The 14,381-nt window shown below is 48.9% G+C and overlaps 1 protein-coding gene across 3 annotated transcripts in view; it reads right to left on the reverse strand.

The window, feature by feature from the left end:
- Positions 1 to 14,381, reverse strand: part of LOC139060893 (monoglyceride lipase-like) — a 105,828-nt gene that overhangs the window by 86,052 nt on the left and 5,395 nt on the right. For all 3 annotated transcript variants that reach the window (XM_070540166.1, XM_070540167.1, XM_070540165.1), the window contains exon 2: positions 12,982 to 13,283. In XM_070540166.1, coding sequence (XP_070396267.1) covers positions 12,982 to 13,127 — 146 coding nt within the window. In that variant the 5' untranslated portion in view covers positions 13,128 to 13,283. The remainder of the gene's footprint in view (positions 1 to 12,981; positions 13,284 to 14,381) is intronic.

Here is a 14,381-nt window from a genome sequence, read left to right on the forward strand (position 1 = left end):
TACCCGGAGCCGGCATGTCTTACTTTCTTTTTTGACCCCTTCTTTTCTCGTTCCTTTTTTTTTTCTCTCTCTCTCTCTCGGTTTTTGACGTAGGTTGACATTGGAGGCACCGAGTTGACGAACTGTACTATAGGGTGAGAGTGAGCACCCTTGTGAAGCAGTGTGACTGCATACGGGGCAGTAAATTTCGTTCACTCATTTATATTTCTTTGCTTTGTGCAGAGAAAAATAAAATATGTTGAGACCCGAAGCCAATAGCTAGCAGGAAGACAAAATACTACTTGTATGTGCGAGGAACAGGAAAGTTTGCAAGCAGTGGGGAATCGGCGTGAAACAAGTCTTGAAGTAGGGGCAGCAATTCGTAATTATTTGCTCAGGCAACTAGCTTTATCCATGGGGACGCAGTGATGAAGGGGTGATAAATTTTAGTTCGGCAAGCTCTTTCTTTTTTAATCTGAACACAGGGCGCTACTTTGTTGTAACTCGGTGACGCTGGACTCGGGCGCGCCGCTGGTAGGCACATCTGAAGCCCCATAATAGCTAACAAGAAACACAGGCGTGAACAAAACCGCGTGAACAAAATTTTTTCCCCGCGAGTTCGTTTATCGCCTCGGTAGGGAGTACACTTGCTATGTCATGGACTAAACGCGCCTCAAAGACAGTATAGATGGCGCAATGACCCGCGGCAGCATCTGCACTGACGTAGATACCTCATTTGAAATTTTAATGTATAGCCTCGCTCACCTATATGGCTGGGCGGCGATCTTGAGGGCAGTACGTTAGTATTCACTACAGACATTACTTTTTTTTTTTTACCCAGCCATGACCCAAAGGATGTATTACGGCGTATCGCTCTTGCCGTTTTTTTTTTTCTTTACGTTCCTGACGGCAACGTACGTTTCAATACGTCTCGGTCCCTTTATCGCAAACCAAAGCAAATTAATTAGTGCGATACATCCTAGCTTGCACACATTCTACCTGGCGTGTAGATAAGCTGTGGCTGGAGACGTCTTCGGAAAATATACGCTTCGCGGCAGGAAGTAATGCTTCTCCGTACTCAGAACTCGCGCCCATTGCTTAAAGACAGGCTAAAAGAGAACGTGCATATTAGTTTGGTATAGCATAGAAGACAGCATGAACAGGAGTACGCATAAGTGTTCGTAAACAAGTTCACGAATAAGTTCATAAAGAAGTTCATAAATTAACAAATAAATACACAAGTAAGTTCACTACAAATAGATTCAAACAAGTTCTCAACTGATTTCGCAAGCACGCAAATTGGTTCGCAAGTAAGTGCCCGAGTAAGCGCACTATAACGTCCGTGATAACGCCCATAAATGTCTACATCTTCGTGATACCACCGGTAACAGAGTTGTTTTTTTACAACTCCACGTGGCAGCTTCCTCCATAAAGCAGTTCCTGACGACGCTGATGGAAGGCAACGCCACTCCCACAATACCACAGCCATAATGTTTTGCAAGCTTCCGCCACTAAAATAGCACCTTGCAGAAGTTACACAGCTTTCCTCCGAGGTCTCGGCGTAAGCTCCTCAGCCATGTTTACACGAACCTTTCCTCATATATTATCTGCAGAGCTCGAGGGAAGCCATCCCGGCGCCATTGTAAGAATTGAAAGCACGCTCAAGAAATCATTTCCCTTGCTAGAAAATACATAGCGCACTGGCCACAGAGATAAGTCCTCTTACTTATTTTTTAAAGCATCATTAGTTGCATTACTTGCCATGTTATGTGCGCTTGATGTGACGTACAGTGCGCTTATTTTAACTTGCGTGTAATTGTGATGCATCATGTAACCGCACAAAAACAAGGGACAAAGAAGGAACACACAAGACAGGCGCGTCTTGTGTGTTCCGACAGGAACACAAGTCTCGTGTGTTCCTTCTTTGTCCCTTGTTTTTGTGCTGTTACATGATGCATTCCAATATCGACCACCAACTAGCCCGCCTATCCCTGTTAAATGTGTAATTGTGCTATGTGTGTTTTGTGACGTGCAATGGACTCATTTCAGTTTTTCGTCAGCAGTGCGGGAGCTCGACAGGACTTCTTTTTGTAACGTTATATCGTTCTTTGTTTGAGCTGACCTAAATTTGAGATAGGGAGAGAAAGGATGCACAGAAAGGCAGGGAGGTTAACCAGAAGTCGTTAACCAGTTCGGTCTTCTACCCTGTACGGTCGGAAGGGAGCGAAAAGGGAGAACGGAAAGGGAAGAGAGAAAGAAAGACAGACGATCTCAAACAAAGTAGCCGCGTACGCTACAGAGCGGTAGCAGACGGCGTTCTTAGACTATCTTTAAGGCCCGTGCCCCGCGAGAATCTTAGTATAGCGCGACTATAAAGCCTTCTGCGCGGAGTCTGTCTGGGCGCACAGGCCTAGAACGTTTAGCTCTGATAGCAGACGATCGTCCAATCGGTTTAACGCACTCTGCACGTTGCTTGCTTCTCGGCAAAACAGCTCGGGCAGACACAGGTAGTGTGTGCGAGCGTATCATCACAGCTGCAAGGGTCGCACATGGGGCTGTTGGCCATTCCTTGCTAAACGCGACGCTGGGCCATCAAACTGTACAACATGGCCTGTTCGCGTCGCGGTAATCGAGGCCGTATATGTAGCTGTACATCCGGGAACAGACGAACGTAAACGACACGTGGTGAAAACGTTCCGAGTTCGACAGTGGCAATGTATAACATTCCTCGAGCGCTGCCCAGCCGCAGCCGGCAGATCGCGGAAGCGAAATCAAAAAAAGAAAGGAACAAAAAAAACATCGACCGCTCTCGTGCACCGATCGGGCCGGCTTGATCGTTGTTGTTATTCCCGCTGACATTGCACCGTACCTAAATTATTTCATATGAACAGTTTTGCTGAACTCAGAAATAATAGCCCAGCATCACATAATACCAAACTCTGCTAAACACACGCGCAACAAACAAACAAAAAGACCTTCTGCTTAACAGGCCAGGCATAAACAATTTGTGCTTTGAAGTTGTGTACGCTAAAACTTTGTGAATCTTGAATTGATTTTAGTTTCATGAATTTAAGATGAGGCGCGTTCCCAGCTGCAAATTTCGCTGGCTATTCCTTCCGACGTTATCGAAAAATTAGACACCCCCGGTGCCTGTCTTCGATACCGCGAAATCCCGCCATCTTGTACCCCCTGATTGGACAACGGGGAGGCTGTGCTCCCTGTGATTGGCTCGAAACGCCAGCTTGACAGTGTACATATTAACGCACCACGGAACAAAGCTCAAGCGTACAAGCAGTAGGGTACACACTGCATTCGTATACTGAGAACCGGTATAAGGTAGAGCCTCGGAGCATTTCGCACTAAACTCGTCGAGCTGCGTGCCGGGCTTGATCTGCGGCTGCTGCTTTTTATCGACATTTATCGACACTTAAGAACTTCCTTTATATACAGTTTCGCCACATCTTCCGAATATCTTCTTGTTCCTCCTCACCCCCAGGGTACGACTTTCTTGCCTCCTCGCAGAATATCTCTATGGCGCCTCTGCCCACTTCAAGGTCAAAACCATCGAGGCTCGAAGGTTTGAGCTCGCTCCGACGTAACAAGCCAAATGTGGCGCCTTCATTACGAGCCATCTCGAATGTGAACCGTTTTTCTTGCCCCGAGGTTATGAGCGCGGACTCCCAACGACGACTGTTAATTCTCGATCGCACACGGGTAAATTGCTTTCATGACGCAGATGGTCGAAAGTTCTTTTTTTTTTTTAATGATGCCGTATTGGCAGGTATGGTCGTTGGCGTCGTGAAAAAAAAAAAAAAACCAGCCACAGAGTCCGCAACGACCTCAGCGAGTCTAGAAACGACTAAGCCGCGTCCTTTTTTTTTTGTATTTGCTAAATCAATTGGCGTGCGCTACGGTTTCGAAGAGCACATATCGGCATGGCTGGTAACGAAGCTACACGTTGAATTGACGCGCGTTAATCGCCGGTTTAGTTAGTCGCCTTCCACACCTAGTTACGCAATCTAGGAACCCGCCATTGTGCGATGCGTACGCTATCATCGACGCCACTGTCATTACCGTACGCTTCCTTTCGCGGCGGAATGTCTCAGCTATACGCGCACACACACTTGTGGTTCCCACGTGCGCCTATTCAGCTTCCCACGTGAACGCCGTATGATACTCCCTGACTTCAGCCACACGCGAGCATTCTCTCACGTAACGGGGGAGGGGAGGGGGAAGGAGATTTCGTTGCCATATGCATCAAGCGAGGAAGCGGGTGTCACGTAGTACGTCTGGTAGTTATTTCTTGCGCGTTCGTCCTTGTGCGCTGAATTAAAGCTTCACGCTGTTCCACGACCGTAAAGAGCGGCGTTACAATAGGGAAACGAGAAATCTACGCAGACGTTTTTTTTAACACCCTTAAGAGTGTATAAAGGGTGCTTGGAGTGTCTCACCGCTCAAACCCTTACTTTTGAAGGGGTAAGATTGAATCGATGGGGACAAATGAAGTTTTCTTTGTATATTTTGCGACTTGTGAGCGACGTGATAGCTACGAGAACGGCACTAGGAGTGCATGAAGTAAGCTTTAATACTTATTGATGTCTTTTTTAATGAAAATAAAAAGAAATGTAGTCACGCTACAGTGGTGGCGGCTACCCCTTTTATCATAGTAGAAATAACAGTATACAAAGAAAATATATAGTACGAGAGGGAGAGAGAGAAGAAAGGGGAAAGGAAGGGAGGTTAACCAGAGGGGTAGATCCGATTTGCTGCCCTATGCTGGGGATAGAGGGGAGGGGGAAATAAAGCAATAGCGAAGTAGACAAAAAAATGAAAAGCGATGTCACAGGGTAAGAAATCTACAGCATAAAGTCCTACACATCCAGGAACAAATAAATATAAACGGCAAAGGCAAGTCGCATCACCGTGAGTTTGTTATCGATGCCTTAATTCTCTTGTCAGATATTACGGCGCGCGCTAGATGGTCATAATTAATAGAGAGTTTTAGAGCACGGTTTCTCTCATCGGATCTCATTGGAGGTGTAGTTTGACCTGAGATATTTGTACAGACAATTTGTTTTACGGCCTTGGGACTGGGGCCAGCATCCTTGAGCGTAAAAAGAAAAAAATATTGAGTAGCCACCTTTGCATAGCGCGTATCGCAGTGCCAGTGCGTAGCTACAGAGGCGTAGGTTGGATGTGCAGCTCAGTTTTGTAGGGGTTTGTTATCCGCGTGCAAATTTGGCCTTGAATGGCCTTGAATAAGCCTTGAATAAGCCTTGACTGGCCTTGAATGGCCTTGAATGACCTTGAATAATGGCCTTGAATTACCATGCATCTCCGGCCTTCCCCGTGTTTTCCCTGCATACTTAGTATGCCGCATACGGGTGGCAACGTGAATAACATTATGCACTCAAGTTCACGTGCCCCGCGACTACCGCAGACCTCGCAATTCGATGTCGCCGCAACGTGCGGCACATTTTTTTGTTGCCGCAGACGGCTCGAGACTTCGTGTAAAGGTCTTCTAGAGGACGTCTAGTGGAGGAGCGCAATTAAACCTTCGCGCGCGTTCCTGCTCATGGTCATTCGACGATTGTCCAGCGATCTCGCAGTCCCTATAGATCGATGGAGAACGATGGCGTACAAAAGTAAAGGGGGGAGGGGGGGGGGGGGCGGACACAGAGTTAAGCGATTCCTCCGGCTAGACTAACTCCTTTACGGCGACAGCAGCTTGCTCACGCGGCGCACAATATCACCTTCTCGAATACAACATCTTGAAGCCCACAAAGTCGTCCTGGGTGGGCTACAGTGGACCTACAGTGTCTGCAGTGGACGCTACCCAAAATGTAGACACAGACGCCGCCGTTCCCACGGTCTCTGTGGTACAAAGAAATCGGCGCAAAAAAAAAAATTCACCATCTGCAAAGCAGAGTTCCGTGGTAATGCTGTGGCTAGCTCGTCTGTGGCTGCGTCTGCTTGTCGCTATAGATCACGATACGGCGGGAGGGAAGCACATCGCAGGCGAAAATCGCGCAGCCAATGCCTTCTTGACTGCCCTGTCGCCTTTTAAGCGCCCTACTATAGATGCTTTGTTCGTTCGTACGCGGACAGTTTGGGAACGCCGCAATCACGGCGTAAAAGCGGGTATATGTCAAGTGGTGTATTTTTGTATTTCGCGGGCATCCGCAGTAAGCTGAAAAACAACAACACTTAATCGATAGAAGGTTGGAAACTGTATATTCGGACGTTTTGCAAAGCGCTCTACAACTTCCCAATTGGAATTGCTTGTATAACTTCGTTGCTTCAGAGGTTGGTTAATTATTCTCGACTAATAATCTAATTAAGCAATATACGAAAAGACAGCGTGACACACTGCATACAAAAGTGAGCAATAGGCATTTGGTCGCGTCGTCTTAGGGTGCATCGGCACATTTTTTAACTCTGGCCAAAGTTAGCTGAGACACCCTGTATACCGCGGTTGCTGTCGTTGCCACTGTTTTAGGCCTCCTGCGAAACCGCGATTTTTCTTTTGGTTGTGTCCTTCCTACTGCAGACCGTACGTGCTTGTTACCGGTAATCTCCAGAAGGAATAGCAGGCTAGAGGGCAAACCGGCGATATCACCTTTTTAAAAATCAGCTCATTTCAGCGACTGCCCCCTCCGGTTCTGCAACCATTGAACGCTGCCGCTGCCAGCTTCCCGCAGAGGTCACCTTCATCTTTCTTCAAGAACAGCTACTTAGTGATGCTTACGACATCGTATTGTCATCGTCTTCCATACAATGAAGGGTGGGCAGAGGGACGTTTCGAGAGTCTAACTGGGGAAGTATTCTGTTGGAGTCCACCTAGTGGACTGTCCATTTTCGGCCGCTGCTGATTGGCCGGGGCCCCTCGTATTCCTCCTCGCTCGTTCAGCTGCATCCAATCAGCAGTGGCCGAAATGGACAGTCCAGTAAGTGGACTCTCACAGAATACCCCCTGTTGGGGGTTACGGCAAGTTTAGTGACCGTTACTTCGACAGCAGGGGAGGTATTCTGAAGGAGTCCACCTATAGTGGACTGTCCATTTCGGCCGCTGCTGATTGGATGCACCTGTACGAGCGAGGAGGAAGACGAGCGGCCCCATCCAATCAGCAGCGGCCGAAGTGGACAGTCCACTAGGTGGACTCCTACAGAATACCTCCCCAGACGTCAGTCCAAGCCGCTGGAAGCGTACGAACCGAGTCGAGGTCTATCTATAGCTCCCATCGCACTGCGCGAATTTAGCTGAAGAAGAAAAGAAAAGAACGAAACGCTATTTTCTCTCTGCCATTCGCAACATTATTCAGCCGCGTTTCTTTCTCACGCAGGAGCTGCCAAAATGTTGTTCTTTCCTTTCCTCGTTCTCAGTGGTCGCAACGAACGAAGCGGGCCGGTTCCTCCGAGTTTCACGTGCGACGAGGGAAACTTGGATCCGGTCACTCTCGACTTCGACGTGTGTCGAGGTTGCCCGGCGGACCGCAGGCGCGACTTCGGCGCGCTGCAGTTGTAGTCGTGCGGGAAACATTACCGAGAGGGCGACGAGTCTTCTTAATGATTCTGCCGTGATGTAAATGAGCATCGCGCAAGGTCGGAACGCTTTTCGTATACCACTTGACGTTTGAATATCCGCGACACCACGTCGTGCTTTCCCTTTCGAAGTTATGCTGGTGGGTTTCCTCTAAGCGTGCCGTATTCACAGTTCCCTTACCTCTTCTTCCCTCTCCCTGTCATCCCCTCGCTCATTGAAGGGTAGCAAACGGGATGTTACCGCCTGGTTAATTTAAAAAAAAATAGATTATGGGGTTTTAGGTGCCAAAACCACTTTCTCAGTATGAGGCACGCCGTAGTGGAGGACTCTGGAAATTTTGACCACCTGGAGATCATTAACGTGCACCTGAATCTATGTACACGGGTGTTTTCCCATTTCGCCCCCATCGGAATGCGGCCGCCGTTGCCGGGATTCGATCCCGCGACCCCGTGCTCAGCAGCCCAACAACATAGCCACTGTGCAACCACGGCGGGTTCCCATCTGGTTAATGTTGCTGCCTCTCTGCTGTAGGGGTTGAAGGACGGACTTCGCGGATGAAAACCAAACTTGGGAGGGTTTATTCTACATTATGTACAGGGAGGTGAGAGTCATTTAACATTCGTACAGTCATTACGGGCCGGCAGCAACTCGGACACTGCGGCCCGCGGCAAGAAGTTCGAGAGAGGTGAATCAGGGAATCAGGGAATATTCCAGAATGCTCAGGTCTCTCTGGAAGGCTTCTTATAAACCCTTCGAGCACTGGAAGGCACGTCATGTTCGACCAATAGGAGAGTCCGCTCAGATGACGCCATTTTCAGCCAATGGTAGGCGCCCGTGTCGCGGTGTCACACCTGGCGGCTCTCTGCGGTCTTGCCTCGCAGACTGGCAATGCACTTCTAACGAGGAGAAGGGAAGGGCTGCTCATGCTCCATTGTCCGAGGCCCACCTGGTCCCGGTGACTCGGCTCCGCAGCGGTGGCAAATGCCTTCTTCAAAGGCGAACGATTGAGCTCCATTGTCCCAGGGCCCCTTCTAATCCCGGCGGCACACGACCTGGGGGCCGCAAACTTGTTTGCACGTGTCTCCTCTGGAATGCGCTTTCCTGCTTCTGCATTCCTCAATTAGCTGTGCTGCAATCCGATGTGGTCTGGGGAACTCGAAGTAATCGCAGGAAACAGCTCCATATCTAACACTGCATGCACTTGCTGGGCGGGCTGCCATTAAGGATGTGTTTTTCTTTGGAGCTGAGGGAGCAACCTTCTCGGAATCCCGTGGGCAGGAAGAAATGGCATGTTCGCAAAGCAATTAGAGCCGTCGTTGACCTTATGCGGAGAAACAAGTCTCAGATGTGAGCCGGGTGTAAACAGTTCTTGTCCCCGTGCTCGTGAACTTCACCACTGTAATGATCGATGTTACCACTGTATCATTTCCTTCTACACTTCCCCCTTGAATGTCCAGCATCTCTCCAGAACATTATGACTCAGACAGCTACCTTTCTTTATGTATGTTTTTTTTTTCTCTCTGTTAATCTACTCATGTCTCGTGTGAGCGCTCTAGTACCAAGCAGATCTCAACACAGGCCTCACAGAACACATATAACACACATATACGCACCAAGAATTATGCCTTAAGGCCAAGTCTTTATCGCAATAAAAAAAAAAGAAACTGACATGAATCGAGGCACAAACTGGAAACAGTGCCAGTCGCTTAGAGAAGACGTACCGCTCTCGAGGATTTCGTTGTTTCCGACTTCGACTGCGACTATGCACATTTTTGTTTTCTTTCAGGAACTTTTTAGGCTGGAGAATAATTTTGCGGGCATATGTTTCGTACGACTTGAAAGAGGAAGAAGCTTCGCCTCCCTTTCTCCCGGCAGTACAGCTGTAACGTTTTACCGCTGCCCTGTCTCAACGATTCGTGCGGGAATCGCGTCTTGGCTACGGTCCAAAAGACCAGGCGCACCATTGCGTGAAACCAGGCGGTTGCATTCGGAGAGTCCGTCGAAGCCTTGAACCCTCTTCCACGGAATTTCACCGAAAGAAATAATTATACCGTGCAGTTAAGATATGGGAATACCGTCGCCTTGTCTTTAGCCGTAATACAAGGTCGCCGAGCTATTTGTTCATACGCCCTTTGCGCTTCAGTCTGCTTCAGTTTCTTTTTTTTTTTTTCTAATTCCCACGTTGCTTCTCGTCAAGTCTCTTACTCACCCGCCGCGGTTGCTCAGTGGCTATGATGTTAGGCTGCTGAGCACGAGGTCGCGGGATCGAATCCCGGCCACGGCGGCCGCATTTAGAGGGGGGCGAAATGCGAAAACACCCGTGTACTTAGATTTAGGTGCACGTTAAAGAACCCCAGGTGGTCAAAATTTCCGGAGTCCCCCACTACGGCGTGCCTCATAATCAGAAAGTGGTTTTGGCACGTAAAACCCCATATATTATTAAGTCTCTTACTCCTACTATATCGCAAGTCGTTAAATAGTCAACAAAGAATCGACCGCAATGCAACATTGCCGAGTTTACCTTAAGGTGCAAGATACAGATACACGCTTTACTACCGTTTAATATCGCACATTACTGCCGCGTTCGCATTGGGGCGTTCCCGAATAGACGATTTGGTGACACGAGAATGGCGTCTCACTCCAAACTGCTTTCAAACGCCCAGCGTGTAGTAGTTGCGTTACAGTAGACTCCCAGTTATATTAGGCGAAGAAAGTTTTGGTCAACATCCGGAGCGAAGTTCGCGTCCTCCTAAGCCGAGAAGTGGGCGTGCAACGCTTCACGGTCGTGCAGAAAGGACCCTAATTGCCTTGAGCGTGGCCTCCCCGAGGCTGAGAGACGAATGTGAAGACAGACCTTCCAGTTAGTGGCAGCAGAAGGACAGGCTCTTCGGTTTAAGTACCATTTGACCTCGAAAAGCCGAAGCTGCGTGGCGGACGGAATGGAGCAAGCTCTCCGGCTATCCGTCTGGTGGTTCGGCGCGAAAGAGTAAAGCGGGCCAACGCGTGAAAGTTCGTGCACGGATATTGACACGCGCACTTGTGTATCTTCTTTCGGGGTGACCGCTTTTCACCGTGTGACAAATGTTATCGCTCAGCAGGGGTCGCGCCCGCGTGTATAGGAAGTTCCTCGAATGTTATCGATGGTTCTTTCTGCTGTCTCTTGCCACCGAAGCTTGTGTAATCCACTGCGGTATATTCTGTAAGAGTCCACTTAGTGGACTGTCCATTTCGGCCGTTCCTGATTGGCTAGGGCCGCTCGTCTCCTCTCTCGGACGGCTGCATCCAATCAGCAGCGGCCGAAATGGACAGTCCACTAGGTGGACTCTTACAGAATAGCCCCCCTGATTGCATGTGCGACGCGAATTGCGTAGAACTTTCTGGGAGACACACGGGTGCCAGCCGTTGCTCTGGGAATCTTCGATGACTGATGTATAAAAGCCGAAGCGCTTGACCGGCATATCAGGTATCGACGATCGTCGACCGTGTTCGCCGCTCTTGCTGTGCTTTGAGTGTAAGTTGCTTTTGTCGGCGCAAGTGCGCCCCCCCCCCAAAAAAAAGTCAGTTTCGTCATTCACAGTTTTACAGCTGTATTATTCACCGTCACTACTACGTGGCAAGATTTCACGAACTCTCGCATCACGAATCACTCGCAATCGCGATAGCGCGCTTTGACCGAAGACCTCTCATAGAGGAACTTATTTTAAAATGCCGCCATCACAAGCCATCGCGGCAGAGGGCGACGGGGGCACTGTTGCGGTTTTTGAGGGCGACAGAATTGGACAGGCGGCTGTAGCCTGAACAGATGTTTATAGTGCTGCAAGCGCTACTGTGCTGTGCGATGACTGTATGCGGTGACAGCGACCGATTGTGATTGTGTGTGTATGCTCCTTTCTTTCCTTATCTCTACTTTGTTACCGCTTTACCTCCCCCTCCCCTCTCTCCCCAGCGTAGGGTAGCAAACCGGATCTTTTTCTCCGGTTAACCTCCCTGCCTTTCCTCTCTCTCTCTCTCACGAACTGTAATACATATTAACCTGGGTGAATTGGTCACGCCACTCGCGACGCGTGGCCTTGGTGACAACGACAACCTGGCGACACCACGGTAGCAACACGCTGACAACTTTTGCACTGGCGACAGTGCAGACAGTATCAACCGCTCTACGTCGCCGTGATACATCATTGACTACCGCTGCTGGCACTAACGTCGCTCTCGAAGTTGGCGGCTTAAAATATCTTCAACGCCGAAGACCGTTACACACTTACCTGTTCATTCATTGAACAAAGTCATAGGACGACCAAAGGCCTTCTTTTCCTCCACGAACCCGTACCACGCTTTCGCGTTCAATCCTTCGATGAAGCTGTTTTCTCTCTCTCTCTCTCTCTCTCTCTCTCTCTCTCTCTCTCTCTCTCTCTCTCTCAAAAGTAAACGAGATCGGCAAAAAGAACTTTACAATCATGTAATAAGTTTCATGCTTGGAGCTAGGCGGAGACGCTAAGTCTGGACAGCGATTATTTTTTCCCGTCTTCCATCAGGTTCACTGAGCGGCCAAAACATGGGGCTTGACGTCACATGACCCCGCCTCCCTCTGCTGGTATCGGACAATTTCATCACCCTGCTTAATAAGTATAGCTGACTCGAGCAAAATGGCTGTTACGCCTGCGACCTTTTTTTTTTTGCTAATCGTTGCTGACGCATTAGGAAAAAAGATATCACCTAGATATGGCCTGTGCTTACGAACTTAGGAGGACCATCTCTGTCGGGATCTTTTATCGGAATGCAGGAATAGCAGGTGCTAACTTTCAGCAGTAATGGAATGCTTCTTTTTCATTACAACAGCGCAGTAATTCGTTAAAACGATTTCGATGTCAGTGTCCAAAGCAAGCACAAGTGAAAGGAAAGGATTAAATTATATTGTGAAGTCCTGCGCGTATATGAGTGCTTATAATTTAGACCCTGTAGCAATCTAATAACGTTTCCGGAATGTCGTCGACCAGAAAAGTCCGCAAGCGTCGGCACACTAAACTACAGTTGCTATGGGGGTTATACAAGTGCAGTGCGACAGGCGAGAAGTATCAGTAATAACAAAAATCACCTTTTTGACAAATTGCGTCAAAATACACGTTCACGCACGCCTCGTAAGCCGCGACACAAATTTCTCGCCTCACGGAGAACTTAGCATAACAAAAACAAAATGCAAGTCATTGAGCACCTCTAGACACATCGAAGCTGGTCGGTAAGAACAGAACATTCACACAAAAATATACAGCCTGGAGGACACCTTAAAAAAGGCGGTTCAGAAACAAAATGAACACACACACTTTGCTTTTTTTTTTAGATGCTGACTTCTACTTGTCTAACAAGGAAAATAAACTGTAGCTCGGGCTATCGTAATGAAGCGAAGGCACTTATTCGTCCAACTTACATTTAAGTATACGAGATCGAGCCTGAATGACACAAACCTGGGTTGAACTTCGGGACTCCAAGTAACGCAGGCGATCTTGTGTCCGTCTCGGTTGCGGAACGAGCCGCTGTCGTCTGCTAGCACACCGATGGTTGACGACATGGTTGACCAAGTTTTATGGCGTCCTCCGATCCTCGATAGCATCAGAGATGACGCTGTACTTCCCGATGCTTCGCCTCCTGCCCTCGACACGGGTGCCAAGCTCCGAGTCCTTTGGCCCGCGCTCACACACACCGCAAGGGAACGCCCGCTGAGGTATCCAAAACGCAGAAGCGAAACCGACTACGCCGACGATGTCGTCTGCAAAGAGCGGCACAACTCGTCGTCTGCAAGCACAACCGCGGTGTCGCAGCTTTCCAACGCACGAAAACAGCCGACACCCGAAAGTTAGTCTGAAAGTGCGATATAACTTGTTTACAATTCTCAAATAAGCTAGTAAATAACATCAACTCGCGGAGCCGAAAACGAAATTAAATGCCAGCCTCGGGGCTCCGGAGTTCGTAGCGTCGCTCGCGGTGGAGAATGCCAAATGTGAGGCTCCGGCGGCGCGTTCCGGTTTTCAAAGCAGGTTGTTGGCGCGCTGTGCTCGATTCTGTCTTTTTTGCTCGTCCCTTGACGACGGCGCACCGACCGGTAGTGACGTATGCTTGTGACGAAACTATACTCTCTCTTGCTCTCCTCTCCAGGTTTCCCTCCCACCTTCCCGTCCCGCCAATCGACTGCTTCCTTCACTCTCCTCCCAACGAAGCGCGTTGAGTTTCTTGGTTTCTCTCGCTTGCAAGAGCGGGAAATTCGAACGACCTGACATGGAACCTCGTTGCTATCGATGCTCGGCAGACTAAGTTCTGCCTACCTTTTTTGTTCGCAATTGGATAATGACGCTACCTACAAAAAATGACAGAAGCCACTCATCACATTCCACAGAAGGCTGTGCACAGCCGTGATAGCGAACTCGTCGAACTGTGTGCAAGCTCGAGTTTTTATTAAATAGCGTTGGCTCTCTGACCAAACACGACACTCACGTAACGAAGGCTGTATCTTTCAGTTTATCCTGAGCCGGTCTGTCTTAATCGTAGTTTGTTATTACCATGCATCCAAGCTAGGTTAATGTCATCGCTAGCTACCACATAGAAACGGTTGGACTGAGCATACGAGGTACCGACGCTTTTTCAAATTATATGGGGCGATAACGGAGGTGTGACGTATTCTTTACGTTGCTATCATTTTGGCAACTGGCCAGCCTTTTGCACTGCGAGCACTACAAGACTGGTGTGCTGATACGGCCCACGTAAGTCCTGACACCCTGTCTTTTTATCAATGGATCGACTGGGTGTAATTCCGCAAGCGGCCGAGGGCGTGTGAGAGACTCCGCCACGGTGCGCACTAGATTAAGTGTTA

Source organism: Dermacentor albipictus, chromosome 6 (genome assembly GCF_038994185.2).
Source record: "Dermacentor albipictus isolate Rhodes 1998 colony chromosome 6, USDA_Dalb.pri_finalv2, whole genome shotgun sequence".
In the NCBI taxonomy this organism is placed as follows: Eukaryota; Metazoa; Arthropoda; class Arachnida; order Ixodida; family Ixodidae; genus Dermacentor; species Dermacentor albipictus.